This window comes from Psittacula echo, assembly GCF_963264785.1.
Source record: "Psittacula echo genome assembly, chromosome: 3".
Lineage (NCBI taxonomy): Eukaryota > Metazoa > Chordata > Aves > Psittaciformes > Psittacidae > Psittacula > Psittacula echo.
In genome coordinates, this window is record NC_137736.1 from 21,601,892 (window position 1) to 21,626,614 (window position 24,723).

The 24,723-nt window shown below is 38.7% G+C and overlaps 1 protein-coding gene across 4 annotated transcripts in view; it reads right to left on the bottom strand.

The window, feature by feature from the left end:
* Positions 1 to 24,723, bottom strand: part of NME7 (NME/NM23 family member 7) — a 94,575-nt gene that overhangs the window by 29,406 nt on the left and 40,446 nt on the right. For 3 of the 4 annotated variants that reach the window (XM_080612595.1, XM_080612594.1, XM_080612596.1), the window contains 3 exons: positions 12,275 to 12,339; positions 11,366 to 11,434; positions 6,985 to 7,086 (listed from right to left, as the gene is read on the bottom strand). In XM_080612595.1, the coding sequence (XP_080468721.1) occupies positions 6,985 to 7,086; positions 11,366 to 11,434; positions 12,275 to 12,339 (236 nt within the window). Of the gene's footprint in view, positions 1 to 3,416; positions 3,614 to 3,754; positions 3,916 to 6,984; positions 7,087 to 11,365; positions 11,435 to 12,274; positions 12,340 to 24,723 lie in introns of all 4 variants that reach the window. The other variant, XR_013956389.1, reaches the window with a different exon arrangement.

The following is a 24,723-nucleotide window of genomic DNA, read 5'->3' on the forward strand; positions in this document are numbered from 1 at the left end:
AGCCAAGTTTAAAGCAAAACACTTGCAAGCAAAAGGCTCCTCCACCACTACTCTGATTTCTGTTCTAGTCTCTGCACAAAGACATCATTCAGTGAGGCTGAAGTCACTCTTCCTATCAAAGGACTTCCTATCACCTCTAAAGGGTAGCTTTGAGAAGATAGTATGCAAGAACAAGAGCTCAAAGCAGGTCACCTCAAAATTATAACCACATCATGCATGCATGCCACAACAAAAGCACATACACACACGATTAAAGCAAAAGGGGCAGCAGAGGGAGGGTATGAGGGGCTGGCAGACCACTGCAATCCCCATTCAGAAGCAAAAGAAACACATCATGAGAACTTACGATGAATACTGAGCTCATGCCTGTAAAAATTTATTACTGGATTCTTGACTTTCAGGTGCCCCTGGAGCAAGGCATAGCTTTGGCAGGAAGAATAAATATGACACTTATATATCAGTCTTTTTTCTGGTGCAGCCAGTGCAGACTTCATCCATTTCATACTGGGAAAAGCAACTCACTGCCACAGGTGTGGTGTCTGGCATACTCATAAACACAGGCTTGTCTCTGACAACACACTGTAACTGGGCTTTATGAACCAGCAATATCAGGTCTGCAAAAGGGGGCTGCACTAGAGGGAATAATCTCCCTCCACTGACACCTATTCAGTCAAAAATTACCATATCCCTCAACTAAGAGGCCTTAGCACTGTCTAGAACACATTTTTATTAGACCTGCAGAGGCTGATGTGGAAATTAAAAACTGAAAGGACAGAGTCAGATGACTGACCCCAAATAACATTTCAGCAATTCAATCATGTCTCCCACTGCAGGCTTAGACAGCAGGATATTGTAACTGGTATTGATCGATACGTTTGCTACTCTAGCTGATAATGCTCTGGCACTGAATGAAAGTTTTTATTATCATTACATGACTCAGGCTATCTAAGCAACTAATCAGTTATATGAAAATCTTCTTAATCAAAAAATTAGATTAATAAATCTTATTTCTCTTGAAACACATTATGTACTTCACCGTCAACACTCTTAGCAAAGCTAAGGAAGAATCCATATTGAAACAGCTATGAAGGTATCACCAGAAAACGGATACTTGGGAGCTCAAAAATAATGTCTATATTTCTTTGTATCTTCCTCTGAACCACTTTTTATGTGATGTAATATGAAAATGTTGTGCTGCTAATGTAGTTCTAGGAATGAACAGGAACATTTTTCGTCTCATATGTAGATATTTTTCAGTGCTAAAGATTCACAAGAGGTCCATACAAACAAAAATCTTACAGCAACAAAGCTCTCTGGCTTATACTGTTTCCCTATTTAACTGATGAGATAACTGAGGCAGAAATGTATTGAACTTTTTGTCCAAGGTCACACAGTGAGGTCAGGAATGGAGCTAAAGCAGACTCCAGCTCTTCCAGTTCACCATTTTGTTTTAAACCAACTAATCTCCCTTTTAGCACTTTGGCATTGATGAAAAAGCACAAGAGACTGTTAATACATTGTTACCTTAAGACTGCTAATCCCCAGTGTAAAAAGAATGCAGGTTAGGATATAAAGCAAGTATATGAAAATCACTTTTCAGCCTACTGGATGCAGAAATATTGCGGCATGTCCCATTGCTTTGATAATATCTCACAGCAAAAGGTACTTGAGTCATATTTAGTGTATGGTCACTATAAGTTATGCAATCAGCCAGGAACAGGTACCTGATGTAGACTCCTGGAATCACATGTTCTAACCAACTTTTTCTTTGTGTATGAAGAAGTTCCAAAGAAAGGTAAAAATACTTAAAAAAAATTAATAAAAGCAATGTATCTAATCTCTACACCATTTTACAAGTGTCTTACAAATATTAAGTAACCACCTCAATAATCCCATGACAAAATGTTACCAGCACTTATTTCAACATAGAAGCTGCATGAAGAAGATATGAAAACGAATCTGTAGCTTTAGACCTCAGTAATATCAAAAGGCCTACAAGTGCTCCAGCAGACAAAAATACGCAAACACCAACCAAATGAAACATCACAGCCAGCAAGCTCAAGCAGTGACAGGATTCTATGGCCATCATCCCCTTGTTCCGAGGTCTTCAATTACAACCTTTGCTTCCTGATCCATGTGAAATAACATCAAATCAATACAGAATAGGTTGTTGGGTTTTTTTCTTACTGCTCTTAAACAAAACAGCTTTCTTGATACAGCACACTCTGCTGCTTTTACCCCTACCTCTCCCCAATCACTTCAATTTCTTTACAATGAAGAAGAAACATAGCTTGTCTTCTGTTGAACTTTGGCTCCAGTTGGCAGCTCTTATTTCTAAGTGATAGCGTCTATCAAAAGTTCAAAAGATTAGCGTTCTGTAGTAATCTGATTTAATTACCTTTTTAACTCCTCTTTCTAACTTTCTAGAGCTACCTCTTTGCCATAGGTGTAATTTTTTTCTTTCTCGATGTCAGAACTGCAACAGTAGAAACAGAGTGAAATAGCACCCAGCACAAAAAATGTAATTTAACAATCTGCATAATAAGATTTGATAAGTCTATCCTGAAAAAGGGCTTAAATGATTCAGACACCATGGAAAATCAGTGGAACTCAAAGCCATTTCAGAAATCCCATTCCTATTTGAAATTTAAATATCTAAATAAAAGTGCTCAGCTGCTCATAAAATCTCAGTGTTTCAAACCTCCTAGTTTTAAGTACATAGCAAAGGCTGTGGGTGCTTCCACTCCTTGAAAGCTGCAGTCTTGTGTGGACTTCAGCCATCTTTTCTAGACAGCAATTAATGTTGTAAAGAATTATTTTCTTTGTATAATGTATAATTTGTATAATGTGTAATGTATAATTTTCTTTGTAAAGAACATTATTTTCAAAATGGGCATCAAAATGGCCGCTGGCCTTTTATAGGGGTGCTGCAACAATTGATTGATTGATGGCTTGGCTTTGCGAACGAAGATTTGGTAAGGGCTTTACTCACGCTTACTACAAGCATGATTATGACTAAAAGGACAATGCGGGATAGGTAAATCTGGTTGGAAAAAAAGGCTGCTTGCTCATTCAGGATGTTTCCGAACAAGACTGTCATCTCCTGAGTCAATCTTGAGTGACCAATGTCCTGAACCGCCTGCATGCAGGGATGGAACTGCAGTTTCCAGTGCACCTTATCACCTGCTGTTTCGACCCTCGCCTGTCGCTACAGGGCTTTGCAAGTGTGAGTAAACCCGTCCAGCCTGCACAGTGGATTTTTTTTTTTTAGGTGAGGCACAGCGTGCGTGGAACTGGCCCCACCCTTTATACCTGAGGTTTATCTGCCAGGGCCTAGATAGCTAGGACAAGTGACAGCGAAGTCCTCAGGTCATAGGTTTGGTTAGAGTGTCCTTCTCTTAGATGGAAGACCTTACAAGGCTAGACGAGCTCCATCAGCCCCGGTTTGAAGTTAGAGTTTTCCTTCTCCTAGGATGGTTGCCAAAGGCTGCTTGGTCATCCAGGATGTTTCCGAACAAGACTGTCATCTCCTGGGTCAATCTTGAGCCACCAATGTCCTGAACCGCCTGCATGCAGGGTTGGGTCTGCAGCTTCCAGCGCATGAGCAGGATTACTATTGCAACGACACAACATCAGTAGGGTAAAAAGTCTAGGCGGGATTCTGACTTAGAGGCGCTCAGTCATAAGCCTGCAGATGGTAGCCTCGCACCAGTGGCTCCTCAGCCAAGCGCAACAATAAGTAAAAAGTAAATACCTGTTTATTATAGCAGATGTGGAGAAAGCCTTCCATTTCTAAGTCCTACACATTAGCCACAGAGGCATTCCAGGACAGAGAGAACGAGGTACAGAGGGATGTCAAGAGCAAGTCACACAAGTAGTCTGGGACATGGCTGTGAGGAACAGCTAAGCTAGAGGCTGCAATCGGAAGACAAGAAAAACAAGCATCACTGGTGATCTGAAAGATTACAGAAAGGCCTCAGCTGAGACTACTGGTGACACAAAAAAATCCATTTGCACTCCAGAAGCTTAAGCCAAGCACAGTTAAAGATTCTGACAGTTCACCAAGACTGCAGTAAGCCGGCTGGCCACTCACTAGAAAAGTGCCAGCATACAACAAGAATGCATGCAGCAGCAAGACCTGCAGAAAAGCATTTCTCCTAGTGTATATACTACCCACCAGGGACAAATGTTACACAAGCCTGTGATCTGTGACACTGAGCCCTTCAACCAGGTCTCAGTAATTGTGAGGGTGAGCATGTCCAGCGCAGCTCCTTACAGACAAGTATCTTTATCCCACTGCCAACTTTCCAGATTTGACAGGCCATTCATATGCTGCTACAAAAAGGCTCAAAACAGGTTTTTGGTAGTAGTCTTCCCTACAACCACATGAGAAATTTTAATGAAGTATTTATATGCTGATTTATAATGAAAGATATTTTTGGCAGAGAGCTTTACTGACCTGCAGTGCTAACAAATTATTATCTACTAAGCACAAAGTTCCATTTCATTTTTAGCATTGTCTACTTGGTATAAATTGCTAGGTTATTAAAGTATAATCCTCAAAATAGAACAACTCCAATTATTCATCCTTAAACATCAGGGACTTGGACAAACCCAAACCTATTTTCAAATGACATCTTGCTCTGATTTGGGAAAATCTGAATCACCTCTTTCTGGATGCCTTTTACTGAAGTGTACCCCAACTGTAAAATCAACAACAGACTGAAATGGCTGTTAACATTCATACCCCATTTAGATATCTGACTTGCCACAAAGTAATTATTCCATTTACTATGTATCTAAGATGTAATTAACAGCACATGTGATTGGGAGAGATTCATTATATAAGTTGAATTCTAACACCTTTGCTCACTTCAAACAGTACCTTGCTTTGAGAGTAATCACAGTGATTTCAGTGGCACTACTTGCCAAACAGGGTACTCTTTAATAGGAGCCATAGTGACCGGATCAGGTATGTTTTGTAGGGAACTTGGTTTTCACCTACGTTTATAAATAGGTTGCACACAGATCAGGATCTAGCATACATAAACGAAATCCAGATCTCTCAGTGATAACGCACTATTTGCACAACATTTATTTTTATCACCAGAATATCAAGTCCATCATATCTTCATAGTCTGCATATAGCCTTGCTAGATAATGAAACTGCTGCTATGGTTCCTGCTACTCCTATTTGAGACAGATATTCTAACAACAAAGTTCAGTTGTGAGCTTCTCTGATGATTCTGGTTGGGAATGACAAAAGACTACAGATACACTAGTCCCTTCTTCCTCAAGGACAACCTAACAAACGCTATCCAAAGAGACAGAAAAATTTCAAAGATCACCCTTCAGAGCAGTTGCACATATGCTCTATGCGCCCACAGAATCAATTAATCTACAATTCTTCTATTTCAATAGAAAACAGTAGACAGAACTACATAACAAAGCTGCCTTTCAAATGTACCATTAGTGTAGCTGCTATAAAGTCAGTGTCCAGAACTTACAGCCACCTGCTTCCACTAGAAGCAGACAGGTACTCATTTTCACTTCACAAATCACAGTTAACATTTAAATTGGAAAGACAAACGGCATAGCTAGGTCACTTAGAATGAGAGCAAGAGATCTGGGAGGCAGGAATTTAGTTATCTCCTTTGCTCCTTTCTTGTGCTACCCAAAGAAGTCATCATTTTATACATCCCTCAGCTCTTCAGCTCATCAACAGTTCCTTCGGTCACACATGTTTTATGGCTATGACAGACCTTTTCATGTGATGTAGTACAGTAAACCAGGGAAATTCCCCTTGCATAGGTACACTTGTCTTTAATAACCGAAAGCAGCTGTGATATTTACAAGCATATTTTGATTTTAACCTATCAGGCATCAAACAAGTAGAAACATGAAAAGGGTATAATAGACCTGAATAAAAAAACTGCGCCTTTGAAAGCTTTACAGGTCAGAAACATTAAACATGGAATTTGGAACAAAACAAACCACCACACTGGGTACATTACTACTAATATCCTGCAGTTAAAACTAAGTCCGATAAACGGGTTATGCTCTGCTTACAAGATGCTAACCCAGCAGAGAAACATTTGAATGTTAACGAACAGATGGGGGGAAAAAAGTTTGGATAATGCCTTTAGCTTGAGCTTTCTTTAATGGAAACTCTGGATCTGAAGAAAAATATATCCTGAACAACTTGTTCTCCCTTGAAATATTAATCTGGGTGAATTCTTTCCATGGAAACTGGTAAACTCACTCAGTCTGCAATTAAAACTTCAACTCATAATCAAGAAAACATACAAACCCTGACCTCATTGTCTCCATCTTGATATTTTACCTCATGGATACTGTGTGGTATAATAGTCTTCTCTGTTTAACAAAAACCTGCAAATTTTTAGAGACAGCATTTATTGCTTGTCTCCAAATCGCAAGCAGTGTCACACACATCCAATTAGTCACCTCACAAAATGAAAAATAAAAGCTAGAAGCATTACGATAGCAAACAGGTAAAAGAACTTTTACACTCTTTTTGTTCGCTTCCTTCTGAAAAACCATTCTTCTTCTGAAGAACCAATTCTCTTTCTACAGTTTCATCCTGGGAGAATGCCACAGACTGCGATGCACTAACATTTGATTTACACTTGCATGCACAAGCAGTAACTATTTGCTTCAGGGCTCTCAAGGGTTGTGCTAGAATATTTATGTATCTTCAACAGAGATTTTTGCCTAGATCGCTTTCTTTTCACATAAATATCATCACAGTATTTGATCATCTCTTTTAGTAACATCAGAAAAGTTGCCAGAGAATTTGCAAATTGGTCCACTAAGACTAGCATTTGACCTCCATACCAAGGTAATGCTCATGTTTCCGATGAATTCATCAGGTATGTGGCAACCATACCACACCTTGATATTTTAATTCACATCCACAGCACATCGACTTTTTAAGCACTCTTCACCACTCAAGCAAGTACTTACAGGGTCAGAAGGACCACAAAAGTCTCTGAAGACTTTTGGAGGCTCAGGTTGTATAATCTCCATTGCTATGCAAGGGCCTGAACACAATTCTGTAACCATCTCCTGAAAAAGAAAAAAGACAGAAACAAATCTGAGCTTCCTTGGGCATTAGCAAGGGTTGTATTCCTCCCCAGAATTAGACCCAAGCTTACAGGAGAGGAACAAGAAAGAAATACTGGTGCATTAGGGAAAGCAAAGACATTAAACAAATACATCATGAATACAGAATACAACAAATACAACAGAAGAAATGTTTTCCATTTTGCTACATGGTTTAGGAGGTGGAAATTGAGGTAAACTAGATATTCACCTTCAACAGGATACTGAATAGCATCCACAATACTTCAAATTCTTTTGTGGGTATATCCTTATTGGTCTGGACCTGGATTTCACAGCAGTATCCCATAACTTGTCAAATGAGACTAAATCAATAGAATACACTTTACTGGGTACAAGTCTGAAAAATCACACTGTGTTCAGTCAGTTCCACAGGCAGCAATGTACTTTGCAGTGTTCCCTACAGGAAGCACAATACACAGCCTAAATTTGTTTCCAAATATGCATCCTTTTGATGGCTTTTTAGTCATTAAAATGTCTTTGGGGCTTTTGGTTTTCACCGTCTTTTCCTCACGCATTACTACAGAAGCTGAAACACACAAAGCCAACAGAAGCTCTGTGTGTGGCACAAGCTGTTAGGGAAAGGGTACTTAATCTGGCAACATTCTTGAGGTGTACTGTTACCAAAATCTCAGTTATACCAGAATCATCTGCTTCCCTGTAACCTCCAGGAGAGTAAAGAGACATAATGAGTTCTGAGAGGATGATGAAGATGGGTCTTAGTTTTCATAAGCTTAAATTAATTCTGGGCATTAGTGCAATTTGGAGTCTGTTAATAAGAGGTATAGGTTTCACAAGCAGAAAGAATCTATTTTGATGTTCTAGTCTGACTTCCTTTTTTAAATCATGCCCTTATAATTGTACTCTTGTCTAGGAATCTGGCCAGGCAAGTTTTAAACAAATTAGGACAATTAATAGAATCAAAACCAAGGAGGAAAGAGAAAAGGAAAAAAACATTCTCAGGAAATTGTTGTCCTCAACATAAAAAGGACATGGAACTGTTGGAACAAGTCCAGAGGAGGGCCACGAGGATGATCAGGGGACTGGAGCACCTCCCGTATGAAGAGAGGCTGAGAAAGTTGCGGCTGTTCAGCCTGGAGAAGAGAAGGCTGCGTGGAGACCTCAGAGCAGCCTTCCAGTATCTGAAGGGGGCCTACAAGGATGCTGGGGAGGGACTATTCATTAGGGACTGTAGTGATAGGACAAGGGGTAACGGGTTCAAACTTAAACAGGGGAAGTTTAGATTGGATATAAGGAAGAAATTCTTTACTGAGAGGGTGGTGAGGCACTGGAATGGGTTGCCCAGGGAGGTTGTGAATGCTCCATCCTTGGCGGTGTTCAAGGCCAGGTTGGATGAGGCCTTGGGTGACATGGTTTAGTGTGGGGTGTCCCTGCCCATGGCAGGGGGGTTGGAACTGGATGATCTTAAGGTTGTTTCCAACCCTAACTATTCTATGATTCTATGAAATAAAGGAGGACAGGAAAGGATAAGCAAGGTACTGCAATCACACCCACCAGCCATGGGCAAGTCAAGGATGAGTAATAGCAAAGAACAAGAGCATACAAGTGGGTAAAAAAGCAGTAGGAAAAGAAGGATTAAGTCCTCTGCCATTTATGAATTGCGATGGAAACTAGACACACAAAGAGTCCAAGCTGATTATCACTGCTCCAAAGAGCTGCTATCTTCATAATGGATTCCATGCTGAAAGCATAGGCTTAGTCTCCCCACTTAAAGTCAGGAGGACAGCATTTCAGCCAAGTGCCTTTATCATTAACCTGATCCTATGAAATGTAGGTAAAAGCATTCCTGAGAAGGCATGGAACTCTAGACTAGTTCCATGCTCTGTAATAGGAATAAATATTTTAAGACAAAAACTGTCTTATCACCAGCAGATTCTTTTTAATAACAGGTCAGTGGGCAATATATTTCATTCTATTAAGAAACAGTAAATTGCCACAAAGTCACTACTCTGTACAGCTTCATTATTTCTGTCATCTAAATATTAACAGGAAAGCAGAGAAAAAACATGCTTTTAACTTTAATTGAATCAACTGAATTCCTCCCTGCAAAATGTGGGTTGTTTTTTTAACTTGTTTCTCCCTTTTCTATTGTTTCTGTGTCAGCATTGACATCCCACCTGCAACTGCAAACAACATGAGCCAAGTTACTCCTGACTCCTTCATTATAACAGAAAGCTGATGAGTCAAGAGCAGCTGCCATCAACTACGGCTCAGAGACAAGCGGTACTATGTGAGGCAAGCTTGAACTACCTTATGCAGTCTCACTGAGTCCAGAGTTGAATTTAAACAGCAGACACTGTTTCTTCGGTAAGACTCCCAGTTACAGCTGAATCAAGTTTTCTTTAGCAAATAGTTTATCCACCAAGTAACATGGTTTGTGGTCAATCAAAACGATTCCTGGAGCTGGATCAAGCTCGAACACTTTTGATTAACAATGTGGATCCTGAGCTGACCCAAAAGAATGTCCCTCCTTTTTTCTCCATTTTCTATTCTGGCTACAGTGGGAAATAGAATGCAAACCAGCATAAAACCTAATCAATAGTATGCAAAATTTCATGCAGAAGATACCAACAAAGCTAACATTTTGGGCAGTTGTTGAGCTTTCTCTTTTCACAGAGAAATGCTTTATATAAAACACCAAGCCTTTATCTGACTGACTTCACCAGAAGAGAGGATAGTTTTTGAAAAGAATTTCTGGATGCCAAGTACCTTCTGTGCTGAGTTATTTTCAAATGATAAATAAAATTCAGATCAAAACAGATGGTTCTGAGTCACAGATATAAGAGGTCATATTCTTTATTCAATATCCTATTTCGCAACATATTTCTTCCTATTTGGCCTGCACTGACAGTATCTATCTCTGTTTCCATATGTGCCTTCTCTGGATTCTGTTGCCATCATCATTAGCTTTCCCACGTTTTCCTGTTTCACAGATATCCTGAATGCATGGAGATATTAATTTCATTTCAACTGAGTGCATCCAGCACATATGGCTTGCAGGACAGAGCCCTAGATTCTCACTTTTCTTCAAATTCCATCTACAACGTATCTTCTTTATTGACTTACCCTGTTTAAATGTGACCTTGCCTTCTGAATAACTCAAATTATATAACAAAAATTTGCAACTTATTAGGGGGTCAGAGACTGTACAAGAGTTGTAGAAGATGATAGAGCATTTCCGATTTGGTTCAAAGCAGAGACTTTTGCAGTACCAGGATTCCTCAGGCCCTGAAATACTGGTCAGGTATCACCATATTTGAATTCTGCCACATACCCACAAGTCTGTCTTGTCCAATCTTCCTTTGGTCCTTGCCAAAACCAGTGATTATCAGAGGAGACTTTAAGAGTATTCTCCAACCTGAGAGTGAACTAACAATTTAAAGACAATTCCACAGACCCTGTTGAAGTTAGACTAAACATTCATAAAGAGGGAGGGGAGGGGGAACAAAAATGTCATGATCAGAGTAATATTAGCAACTAAAGCAATATTAGTAACTGTGTAGAAAACTTTTAAAAACTTAACCATTTAAAAATTAAGGATAATTTGCATAGTACATGACAGCAGTAAAGGTAAACTCATTACTATTTGTAAAATGAATCAAAATTCCCTGACAGACAGTTATATAGAAACACAAGCTTGTCTTCTTGTATTTGTTTTGCTCTGCCCGCAGTCAGGAAGTTCTATGTGACAGTACAACAAGGCATAATAATATATAGTCTTAAACATCCACTTGTATTACAGCATATCTTAAACTTCTCAAATTTTCGGAAGATCTACAGAATTCAGACCAATAAACTTAATAGCTAAAAAATGCCATCAGGAAAGCATTCAAATATAGTAGCCCCATTGTAAACAAAATAATAAATCTATATTCTGGTCCAAGCCACAACTGCAATATCAAGTCAAATGAAGGTATAGAAGTGACACACTCTCACAGCTGTACCACAATAAAATAACTTATCCGGGGTGGAAGGACTTCATTCTGTTGCATTTTACAAATTCCTTGGCTGAAGAATTTTCACAGAAGATTCTCCTTTCATACAACATAGATAGCACAATTTTCAAGACAAGTTAGTTTATTTGAGAACAAATTAGAACCAGTCAATACCAGGTTCATAAAATATATCCTCTCACTATCCCAAAAAACGACCATTTCCTCATTTAATCTTATTTTAAACAGATTCTTCTCAATCTTATGCTTACCATGTATTCAGAGACGACACCTTTGTAAACCTCATAAAATTCTTCCACATTTGCACGTTCCATGTTGAACTAAGAAAACAAAAATGTTAGCCAGTCTGCCTTAAACAATAACAAAAAAATAGACACATACCCCTTCTTAGCCAGCAAACATTCAGAATATACTTTTAATATGCAAAAGGAATGGTTTTACAGCTACAATATGAAGTTTGTCAACAACATAGCCAATGACACCACAGACAACATAGCAGACAGTATCTTCTTCCACCTTAAATATAAGTAGACAAAGAAGTGTTGACTGATGCCACTAAGACATGCAAGAGGATCCATTCATTGCACAGTAAAGGAAAGGGTCTATTCTTCATTTGTGGTGGGGATGTGGGTCAGAGGTTCAGATCTCAAGACTTCCACAAAAATCAAAGTACAGGACTACTCTTTGGAACAATCTCTGTGCCAACTTCCTTTAACTGTTGAGTGTGATTAGGGTGTCAAAAATCCTTTAAGTGTCTTTTAAAAACTTCCCCAAAACCACAATCAATATATATTAAGAAAAATTAAGGCAGAACATTAACAATCTTTTATTTAATCTTAGATTAATTTTGTAAAATTTTGTAAAGATATCTCAAATTGCTTCTGAATAGGAAAAATAATTATTCCGCTTCTAATTATAGGAAAACTAAGATACACAGGGGTAAAGCGTCTTGCCTCAAGGTCACCCAGCAACAGGAAACAGAGCAGCTGATCAATTCAATAATAAAACACTAACATCGCAAGGACAATGCTGATCCCAAGACATTGCTAAACAGTCTGCACAAATTTTATATTGCAGGAAGACACCTATATGTTGCTGTGAAGAACATACAGCACTTCTCCAACTGTTTATCAGAAAAACATACACAAAAAGAAACCCACCATCTGCAGAGCTGAGATCTGAAATCCTTCACTGATGATGGCTTTTATAATCTTTCCAGCTAGCCCTGAAGAAACATAGATAAGACAGTATCCCATTTTAAAAAGCGTAATTTACAACTAGAAGGCATTTATGCCAATGTATCACTTTCAAAAGCATGTCATGATGTGAGAGGAAACAGAGAGCAGAGCTAAGTTCATATACTCTATATCCTATATAGTGAACATGTTGATGGTTCAACAACTAAATTCCATGTAGCTGAATAGAATCTCTACCTAAATTGGACTTTTCTCAGCCCAATTGCAAAACACCCAGTTACTGCAAGATCAAGATTTCTATTTTTAATGAAGTTCCACTGGCAATACTGATGCTTACACAGCAATCAATTCAGGGCACAGGCTGCCTATTTTGCCCTTTTTTTTTTTTTTTTTTTTTAATACAGTGTTCACCAGAGTGGGGGTCTTACTTTAATCTAGAAACAATGTAGGATGATAATAAATATTGTCAATAAACCAGCACAAAAGTTCATGTGTTCTATGGAGAAAACACTTTAGTGCAAAATAAGCTACTGTTTCTAAGGTTATAGCTCACAAATATGCTATTACTGATTGCACTGCTTGCTCTACTCTCTCCAGAATGCATCAAAGACTGAATGACACTGTAAGAAAAACCCCACTAAACTTCTGAGAACACGAACCATTGATTTTCCACTGAATGTGTATTTTAGATTTGCCTGTGCTTACAAGGTTAGTCCATTTTGACGATTGTCAGCCAAGCATAGTACACTGTGTGAGTGAATTTCATAGAATCACCATATTTATAGAATGTAAATGCCTGTCCTCTAGTACAATTTGTAAGAAACTACAAATTCCTCGACATTTATTCAGAACAGAAATTGACAGGTTTATAGAATGACAGAATTTATAGGGTACTGAAGAATATTCTATAATGAATGACAACAGCATGATTTGACTCCTGGTCATTAAATCCTTTTATTAACTAGTCTTTAAACTGCAGGATTTTTTGGCACTGCATAAATTTAGTAGATGAGAATATAACCAAAACTAGCATTTAGGTTCTGGCATGCTCAAGACCTTGAATTGTACAGTATGCTAACACCTGTCATAGAATCATAGAATAGTTAGGGTTGGAAACGACCTTAAGATCATCTAGTTCCAACCCCTCTGCCATGGGCAGGGACACCTCACACTAAACCATGTCACCCAAGGCCTCATCCAACCTGGCCTTGAACACCGCCAAGGATGGAGCATTCACAACCTCCCTGGGCAACCCATTCCAGTGCCTCACCACCCTCTCAGTAAAGAATTTCTTCCTTAGATCCAATCTAAACTTCCCCTGTTTAAGTTTGAACCCGTTACCCCTTGTCCTATCACTACAGTCCCTGACGAAGAGTCCCTCCCCAGCATCCTTGTAGGCCCCCTTCAGATACTGGAAGGCTGCTCTGAGGTCTCCACGCAGCCTTCTCTTCTCCAGGCTGAACAGCCCCAACTTTCTCAGCCTCTCTTCATACGGGAGGTGCTCCAGTCCCCTGATCATCTTTGTGGCTCTCCTCTGGACTTGTTCCAACAGTTCCATGTCCTTTTTATGTTGAGGACACCAGAACTGCACACAATACTCCAAGTGAGGTCTCACAAGAGCAGAGTAGAGGGGCAGGATCACCTCCTTCGACCTGCTGGTCATGCTCCTCTTGATGACAGCCCAGGGTGTCACAGGATTGGTGAGTTTCCATGACATTAAAAGATCAGTGGAAGCTCTGAGTAAATGAGACAGATAGCTGGAGGGCTTTCAGAAATTGTATTTACTAATGAAAATGAAAAAGCCATCCCTGAAGTATCCCCCACTGTATTTTCACAGTAAGATTTATGTAGAAAAACCTTCCCCATATAAACCAGTGCATACATCTTCCAAAATCTTCAAACTACTAAAGGAAAAACAGATATTTTGATACATACTGTGGCCATGCAGCTCTTGCTGCATGGCAGGTGCAGTTCCTGTCCCACTATGCTTTTACAACATGGCCCACTAGCCCTGATAAAAGTTTCCTTGTAACACTCCTGTGAAACTGGTGAACAAAATTCCACATTTTTTCAAGGTGAAAAAAAATACTGGCAGCAACAAAACAAAGGGACTTGGACAAGTTTGCCCAGGAAATACAAGACCACATCAGAAAGAGAAATCAGACCTCTAGTTTCTTTTTGTCCTCACTGCTGGAAATGCTGAGCAGCTCAGATGCTTCCACACAGATCTGCTCACAGACACAGTGAGTGTGTCTCAGTTTTTGAGTCTTGACTTCAGAGATGAATGGCCAGTTTATAAGAAGATTAAGTGACTGGCTAGGGATCATTCAGGAAATAAAAAAATGAATAAATCTCTGTGACAGAGCATAAACATTTCCTTATTCTTGATCTTCAGAGCAAATAATCCAGTCAACAGCCACTGCTTCACCAGAAACCAAAGATGAAGAAAGGGCACTGGCAGACAAATGGCAATTGCTGCTTGCAGGGACAAGGCTATGAGAAAGGTATGAAAAAGCTGCTCTGACCAACAGAGCTCCATTTTACACTTGAACAGGTAAGAATGGGCCACTCATAGCTTTCACAGCCAGCAAACATCTAACTAAAACAAATCAGGTATTGGGCCCTAGATCCTATGGATCTGCTTTTTACAGAACTCCTGTCCTCAGCAGTTTTACCAGCCATTAGCAAAATCAGTGCTCGAGAGAAATGAAGGGGGACTCAAATATTCAGCTTTCCGCACCATTTCTCTACTGAAGTCATTAAGATTTTTCTTCTCTGCAGAGAGAAGATAGGCTCCTTTAATGACAGAAAATGAAGTAGTATGAATAAAATCTTGCATAAAGGTCTTTAATGCAAGGTTCCTTTAATAATTAGTTGTAATAAACCTATCAAGATTTTCCTCAACATTGTATTCTTGAATTCACTCTCATTCATCAGAGCAACACAATACCTTGTTGCTCCAGGGAGATTGCCCACAACTGCAACACCCAGAAGGCTTAAGCAAAGGAATTATAGTCACCATTGTACACAGACAGATGCCTTGCCAAAAAGCTTCCAAGTACTGTGAGGAAAAGGCATGTCATTTCATTTATGTTTGCAAAGCAAGACATTAAGCCAACTTTCCAAATGTGGAAAATGAGGCACAAGAGGGTAAGCAAGTTGCCAGTGGCAGCACAGATCTACAAAGCCAGTGACTTGGCCTCCCTTGTCCCAGTTTAGGCAATACACATATCACTTCTCCTAAGGACACTTTCCTTTCAAATTCTACCTGAACCAAAATAGAAACAGAAGGCACAGAGGCAATCCCCAAGCAACAGAACAATAGAAGCTCAAGTCTCGGCTTGGGATCTGCTTCAAGCTTTCAGCCAGTTGCATGACTGAATTAGGACGTGCCCTCTCCTCTGTAGGCAGATAAGGCTGAGGAAAAGAAGAACAAATTAGATAGACTGCTATTTCAACAGCTTTAAACAATTTGTTTGCCACTTTAAAATCCCGATCTGCGGTAAACCACCAACTTTTTAAGGACCCTTCAAACAGGGCCACCGCATGCTTAAAATGTGATTACTGTAAGAATCCAAACCAAAGCTAGAGATTAACTCCAGTTATGATGAATTTTCAGTCACAAAGCACAAAAGAATCACAAGCATTACTAAATACAACTGGGGGAATTTGATACTAATCCTAACAAATATGAAAGTGAGAGAGAGAGAAAGAGAGCACGGGCACAAGCTTTATGGCTCCTAGGCACCATTATTATGTTACTACGCACCTAATGCAGGACAGGTAATTTTCCGACACATTTTTATCAGCTAAAATGATAAGGCACCAAGACCTCCTCAGTTACAGTGAACATCTACAATTTGTTGCTTTACAACACACAGTATTTGAAAATTGTCCTTCACTAAGAAGCAGAAAGTAGCAGGGAAGACATCACACTGATAATGTTACAACTGTTTGCAGAACTATGGATTGGAAGGACATCAAACAGCTCATGAAAGTCACTTTGAACCTAACAGCACTTTAATTAATGGATGTAACAGCTGTGTTGCCAGGACCTGCTAGTCCCAGCGCACTACAACCCACCAGCCCTACAACTAAGGATGTTACATTCTATTCCCTTTGTTCTTGGCCTATTTCCCAATTTAACCATTCCACTGTTAAAAGCGTATTAGGCAAGACACAAAACTGCCTTCAAAGTCAAGAACTAGCTCCCTCATGTTAACCTTTATATATCATTTTTTTAATACCTTTCCAATAAATAAAATTAATTCCTCTGGAACAACCACCAGGGTTTTTGACAGGAATATACAGATTGCCGTGACTGATCAGATCAATGAACCACCTAACTCAGTAACATATTTCTAGAAGTAACCAGCAACAGATGCATAAAGTAGCACTAACTATAAGCAACTTCATTTCATGTCTATTTTTGACATTTTAAAATTAAATTTTGCAGATAATGAAATTATCTGACTCCTTACTTCCAAGTGTTAAGGTCCCTTCCCAAAACTCCAGAGAATCATGATCAGGTATGACTCCAAGCAAAATCCTTTTTGAATTCCAGAAGAGCAAAGAGTGGGATTGAGAGCGGGGCCCTCCTCCAATATATTTCTGCTGAAGTTCTCACTAATCTTTGCTTCAGAAAACATTGCAAAACAATGTGCAGTAAGAAGCTGACAGATGTTGTTCTCTAATAGTGCACTTCTTCCTATCAGTTGGTCAACCTATTCCCTGAAGAACAGGGTTTCTCTATCTCTTCTCTTTTGCTTTTTCTACTTAGTAATGAAACAATTCTAGGCGTTCTTACTATGCAACATAAACACCACTTCCACACTGGCCAAAAGTATGGCCATAGTTATAATCTGCAGCTATTGATCTCTCAGCCTCACTGCCTACTCTATGAAAAATGCATCCAGTCATTTTTGTATTTGTACTCTGGAGCAGCAAGTGAGTCACAGAGGGCCTCCTTAGTGACACACACTGGGCCAACAGAGAGGAGAAGGGGAGCTTAAAAGCTACCCATGAGGAAGAAATAAAACCAAGTGGATAAAGACAGAAGGTAAAGACGAACATGTGAAGAAATTATGAGGAAATATTGTTCACAGTGATAGAATCCAAGATTTTCCATCATTCCTCATTTCTCTCTAGGCATTGTATTAAAGAACCTCAAGAAATTTAAAGGGCATATTTACAGATATTTATGGAGAACCCTGTTTATGGAGTGCTCTATACCGCAGCACTGATGAAAATCTTTACTAACAATACTAATTTGAAAACACTAAAAGGGCGAAGACAAAAGATACCACCTCTGCTTTCCTGGAGAACACAAGTTCGCATTTTGCTAGCACAAGAAAAATTATGCATACAGACAGTAAATCTTAGGAGACCTTGAAACCAAAGCATATGAGCATTTGACGTGACTCAGAATGGGAACCAACAGAAAGATTCAAAAGGGGTGAAAAGTTCAAAAGCTTAATCCTAGATGCAACTTTCTGAACAAAGCAAGACCACACTTGTGAATGTCAAATGGGGCATTAAGACACAGAATGATAAAAATCTGTAGGAAAAAAAGGATATTTGTGGAATTCTTGCATGGGAACAGATGGGGACAGTCACTTAAAATTCATATACAAAAACTCATGCAGAAATTCAAGTCAAAGATCAGAGCCAGGCTACAGAAAATATACAGCAATTCGGTTGTGCAGTATGTGCTATCTAAGAAGGGGACGTGAAGAAAGAAAGACTAAGAAGGAAAGATTAATACCTCTGCAACAGTTATGCTGAACTCAAACTGATGGTTGCATATTTACCAAAAAAGAAAAACCAAAAAAAACCAAACCCAAATCAAAACCTCAGGTTTTTCTCTTTATATAAGAACGAAGAAAGACAATCTTAAGAAGAAATATCAAGTTGGTTTTTATTTTAATGTCTTTCTTTTGAGATGTTCATTATTTTGTATTCCTTCAGCACATCCACTCTGAATATTTTTTTCCCCACTTGAGAAGATTATGGTCAATCACTAAGGAAGTGTTTCTATGGCTATAAAATTTTCATTTATTTTTGCTTATTTCTTGAGTGTCAACAAAACTAAATGTGAAACTTTAGCTGAGGCTGTACCACTGGATTAAATGATGGCATTCAGTATTATAATTCAAACCATTCATATGCTTATTAATATTTATTTCTTTTTTTTTTTTGTTATCCCTACTGAATACTAAGCATGGGGCTTTTCATGAATGGTTACAGTTACAGAGAGGATGTGGTTAAAATTATGCCTTTGCATAATAGCGTGCATTAGCCCATAATTAGTGTGCATTAGCCCATAATTATAAACAAGATTTTTAATGTACTATTGCACTGTCAATTAACTTAACTCTGGAGGTTAAAACCCTCATGAGATCCCCTATCACCTGCTCCAGCCTTTACTAATTTTATATTCCATTTCCTGTGGAAGGTTTGACAACTCACTGTCCTAGATCAATAGTAAACATACTGTAAGCTCTATCATTTATTTTCAACTTGGCAAAAGATTATCACATATTCCTACATCTGTGTGTTGGCTCTTTTCAGACCAAATACCTTGCCTTTCTCCTTACGCTCTGATCTGAAAAGGGCAGTAAGAGAAGAGACTTCAAGATACTTATCTTTTGCTCCAAGGTACACTGAAGTCAGACTATACATGGCTGCATTATTTAAATTTTCCTAAAACACTCTCAAAAAATTCTGGTAACAAAGGTTCCATTACATCCCCAGATATTCAGGACAGACTATACTTTGAAGATTTCCTTAGTGATTAGATGAAACCTTCTTTCATCTAAATTAGTAAATATGCATATATTTTCCAAATTTACATACAGAAATCTGTATATCCCTGTCTTCTCCATCTCAGGTTAAATAAATTAAACCTTTTAAGTTTTCATCATGTTTTCATCAGCTAAATCTATTATTCTTTTTGCTTTCAGCTGATTATGTTATTTTTTAAACAGAGTGTCCAGACGCTGGACATAGTACACAAGTTGGGTTCTTACCAGCACTGAACAGAACTAGTCACTGATAAAAACCCCACTAAACAAAGCGTGCCCAACATTGTGAACAGTGATTGTGCTTATGATATCACTATCCCAACCATTTCTCTACAGATACCTGTCCAGTTCTTCTGTATTTTATATTTGCGCATTATTTCCACTCCTCCATAGTTGTGCTGTGCAGTTTTTTATATTCAATTTTATCTTCTTCACTTTGCTTCGTTTCTGCAGTTCATCAGGAAAGTTCTCAGTTCTAATCACATTCTCCAAAACTGTAGTAGGCACTTGCTACCATCTGCAAATACTGCACTGTTCTTCCTCGTCTGTCATTACTGACAATATTGACAAGAACTGGCCCAAGGATGGGTGCCAAGACTTCACTTGCAAAGCCCTTTTAATTTGACATGCTCATGGACTGGAGTCCAGTCTTCAGAAAAACATTTAAAACTATGCAGATGCCTATGCTGCACAGATCTAAACATAAGAATTACTTCAATAAAGGAAATGTTTGGTTTTCTAACTGCAAGGGCCTTTGACAAAGGCACTGATGTTCAAAAGAATTAAACTGTCTGGCTCTGTTTCACTTTCCTTTATGGAAAGCATACTTAGAGAGTTCAGAGATCAGCAAAATGTATTTTCCTTCAGAAAAGACATGCTGGTAAATGTCCATCATATCACTCAGTGGTTTAAATACAGTTATAGGTTCTTGGTTCATCAGTTTTCCTGGTATGAAAGAAGCTTCATTAGCATGAAATTCCCCAGATCTGTCTGGGAATTAACTTTTCTCTAACACTTTAAGAATGAAATGCCAAAATGCAGTAATAAACACTCATTCCTAATACCCTTTTCTTTTTTTTTTTTTTTTTTTTTATGTTAACACCATCATCCCTGCACAGAGATGATTTTCAACAACATGAGTACCACTAATATAAATCTGCTGAAACCTACTGAGAAATAATCTCTTTCCAGTAGTAGGAATGCACTGGATCTTCAGCAAGGATTGGCTGTGCATTTGATCTTTTTTTTTTTTTTCTAAAGTATACTTCCTCCTCTTCCTTCTAATGGATTTCCAGGTTCAGTTGATCTCCCCCTATACCTTAAGTAATTGAAATGTAAAATACATTTTTCAAACGTCAGAAAAAATAAATGTCACTTCCCTACTAGCCACTGAAATCCGAAGTCAGTCTAAGTCAGGAAGCCAATGCCAAGCCACTAGAACTTAAATCAAGAAACAAGATAGGCTTGGTTTCAAAAACAAACATTCCAAGCAAAGAATATCCATCATTTTACAACTACAGCATAGAATGAGAAACACAGATGGAAGTGGATGGACTACTGTTCTCATGGAAGATAATGTTTTTTCTAAAAAATGCTGATAAAGTGTTAAAGTAGGTTGCTTTTAAAACTTTTTCCTAGCTTCTCTAAAAAGAAAGCAAATCAACAAAAATCCCCAGTTCCACCAGACACCACCAAACACTTCAACACGCTATACACGAATATACTCAAGGAAAACACAAGAAACGAAGTGCATTTAATTTTGCATTAATATGTCTTCTGTCTGGGTAAATCCATCTAAAAAAAAAAAAAAATAAAAACAAAACACCAAAAACACCTGTATCTGAAAGCATTGTGCTTTACTAGGTAAGTTTCACATGACTGCAGCTCTAAGACAGCCACACTGCTTGCGGGAATATTCAGAGGTCAGATCTTGCAAGATCCACGGGACTTCATTGAAGTATCGACAAGGATTGCCTTCATCCCACCTTTATTTCATTTCCATGTTCTATCTTCAAATAGTTATTTGACTATTTCAGACTTCTACTTGTTAAGTGTATCAAGGCCATCACTGATGCCCCCTGCACTCAACCTCATAGACAAAAAAGGTCCTGCATACACTGAGGAGAAGTCCAGAGCATCTGCACTTCACCTTTCTATTATGCATACTTATCACAAACAGAAGATATAATTTCATATTACTTATGAGAAAATTGCGTCCCCATTTTTTTAAGTCAAGCATGAGAAAACAGCTTTCTGAAAACTCTAAGTGTCCTGAAAATAAAAATCATGAGTTACTCAAACCTATGTCTAGAAACACAGTGGGGTGGGAAGAAAATGTCCAGAGCTGGTTTACAATTTTTATAAATCTTATCTAATGAATACATCTGGATAAAAAAACACAGATAGATACCTAGTTGTGAAAATGATGACAATTTTCACCTCTTCTATCCCATCCTCTTTTTCTTTCCAGCTTATTTAATTTCCTAACCACACACATTTAACTATACTTAGCATAATACAGAGGTGAACTGAACATTTTCTCAGTGATGTGGAAGTGTCCTTCTCTCGTTCAAAGAGCAACAAGTATATTGCATGTCAGAAACAGTTCTTCAGCTGTTTGCAGCCAGACATATAATCTACTACAAACCTGGATTCCCACTCTCTAAAATACTTCTTTCGCCACCCTCTCTTATAAAGTGACTTCACTTGAGATACTTCATAAGTAAACCTCTTTCTGTACCTGCTCGAAACTGAGCTACCGTCCTGGTATCTTTTTTGTCCAAGTTACGTTTGTCTTTGGAGCAAGGAGTTACTCTCTCAATTTTTTTCTAAAGCAAGTAAGTAAATATGATTCTTATGGTTACTTCTCATGCAGCATTTTGTGAAATCAATATAAAGACTTATGACTTTCTAAAGATGTCCAGTAACCAGTATGTTAAGATAGGAGAGCTCTGTGACATTTATTATCTACTCAGAGCAGGTCTAAAACCGTATTTCCACAGAATCCCTTTTCCACTTAGAAAGAGCCCACTCCTGCTCCATTTTCTGTGAGACTTAAATTCTAGCTGAAGACTACTATGATAGACAGCACTGTAATTACTTATTTTTTTTATTACATAAGAGGAACAAGGGTATAATTTACCATAAAGGTTAGAACAAAATCTCAAGCTTAACACACACAGAAGAATAAACCTGTCCGTGTTGCCAGACACCTAAGAACCCTCAAGATCAGAGAGGCTTCCTTACCAATAGGCATTTTTGTTTGCATCAGGTCCAATGAATTCCTGACTAGCATCTTTGCTTTCAAATTCATGGCACAGTCCTATCTTCAAATTTGTCTGGCAAAACTCTGACACTAGGAGAACTCATGTTTCAGCTTGGGAGTGCAGAAACAGAGAACAGGATTTCACCTTTGGAACTCTGTGCTGTAACCTTAGTACAAAATGCGAAATATAACACACTTCTGACCTCAGCATTTATAGTCTGATCATAACTATTTTCATAAATTTTTCCTGCACATTTTTCAAAGGAGTTACGTAAAGGCCACATCAAAGAAACTTTAAACCAGGCATGAAATACCAAATTCTAATTCCTACAGCAAACATGACTAAACTGTTACACATAAATACATTAAAGTTAATCCTGCCCCGTGATCTACAAGGTGCTATTTCTGCCAACAAAACAGTTGAGTCATAACTGTCCTCAGGGCATTAAATTGAAGTTCATCCATTTTGGTGCATTTACGATTTTGGCTTCTGAGCACTACTGCTAATACCTCCAGATCTAATAATATGAGGGCAATTACAAAAAGGAAAAAAAGAATGTCTAAGTGTTTGCAACTGTGATCTTGTATCTGAATTATTAGAAGCTTCAAGCACAAGAAGCAAGGATTACAGATCACAGATCCACACTAAAACTTTCAAATTATTAAAAAATTAAGCCGTATAATCCTAGAGCTATGCTTACTAGTTACCATACTCCTTGACTGAAAACTAGTCTCAGAAGAGAAGGAGTAGGCTGAAAAACACTGAAAAGTGTGGCAGATTCTAGAAGGGTCAAACCACATTGTGGCTCCCTAATGCACCCCTGGTCAGTACAATTCTGCATGGAGTTCCTTTTGCATTCTTCCAGCTTTCAGTAAAGAGGAATTGGACTGCTCTTGCAAACCTTCTTCAGAGTTAAAATACAACCACCTCACTGCTGCCAACTTCTCAGTCAGTCAGGGAAGTGCTTCATCTCAACTGGGAGGAGCCGCTGGAGAATGAGCTAAAGACATCTAATCTGGAGTGTCAGGCTACACAGCCTTCAAGGGCCTTCCCAGCTGTTTTCCCACCTCTGATCCTCCACAGAAAACATTATGCTAACATCAGACTGACAAAATAGCTATTGCCTTACTTCTTTAAGAGGCATTTATAAATACATGTTCGTGGAAGGCCAGAGATACCACCCCTCCAGCATTACCAGCACCTTTGACAGCTGAATTTAAACCTCACATAACTCCCCCGACACCCTTTATCAGGCTCCAGGGTGCCTCTGCATCCTGGCAGACACTTTCAGTACTCTCACGTACAGTGTGTGAGCTCTGCACTAGCCCCTGCTGCAGGTGTTCAGTCTGCACATCTACAGCAGCCTAGTGACAGATGTTTCTGTATGCCTGTCAGGAGAGAATCAGCAAGGCCAGAGATAAAACCAGCAGTGATTTTCCACTGCTTTGTCAATAGGAATAGGAACTCTATAAACCCTCCATGATCAAAGTCAGTTTCCAAGAAAGGACTCTCTGTGAGAATTAACCGATGTAAACTAGAGATTAGATCCAGCCTCTTGACAGCAAGGTAAACTTGCTGAAAAGCCTCTTAGCTTACAGCTATGGTTAAAGAAAAACGTCTTCCAGGACAGAAAAATAGAAGATTTTTCCTTCTAAGAATCAGTTATGCAATGGACTCTGATGGAAAAAGAAACACTGGAAAAAAAAAGACCAGAAAGGAAAATTCGGATTATGAATTTGGTCAAATGTTTCTGCAGAAATAAAGACTAAAGCTCTGCATAAGTGTACATAAGTGAAACTTCACGTAATTGTAAATGTGTAATGAGAAGATTATATTCATGGTAATTAGATAATCAAGTTCAAAGCCTCAGCAGTACATCAGAAATGGCAAAGAGGTTTATTTTTAGATACTCGATATTGAAAATTTATGGAGTACAAATCAAATCTGCAATGCATAATAGGCTCTGCTGCTTTGACCCACATAAATTCTTCTCCACGCCTCTGCCAAACCACCTTTTCACACTGATGGCCACACAGGATTTCCTTTCCTCAGCAGATGCTGTTTCCACACACAGTCTCCCCACCAGAAACAGGGTGGACAACCACAGCTAGGAGCACTGTTGCTGGGGGTAAGCAAGTTGCTTATTTTTAAGACCATGCACACAGCCTCCTACATGCAACTTTGCCAAAAGGTCAACTCACTAGTTGCTATAGCACCTACTTCAACTGAGATAAAAGAGATAAAAAAAAAAATAAAATGCTGATAAAATCAGAATGTCTTGAGTATCACTGGTTGCTAACAGCCCTTAAAAGGGAGACAAGATGAGCAAGCCCCCCTCCCCCGG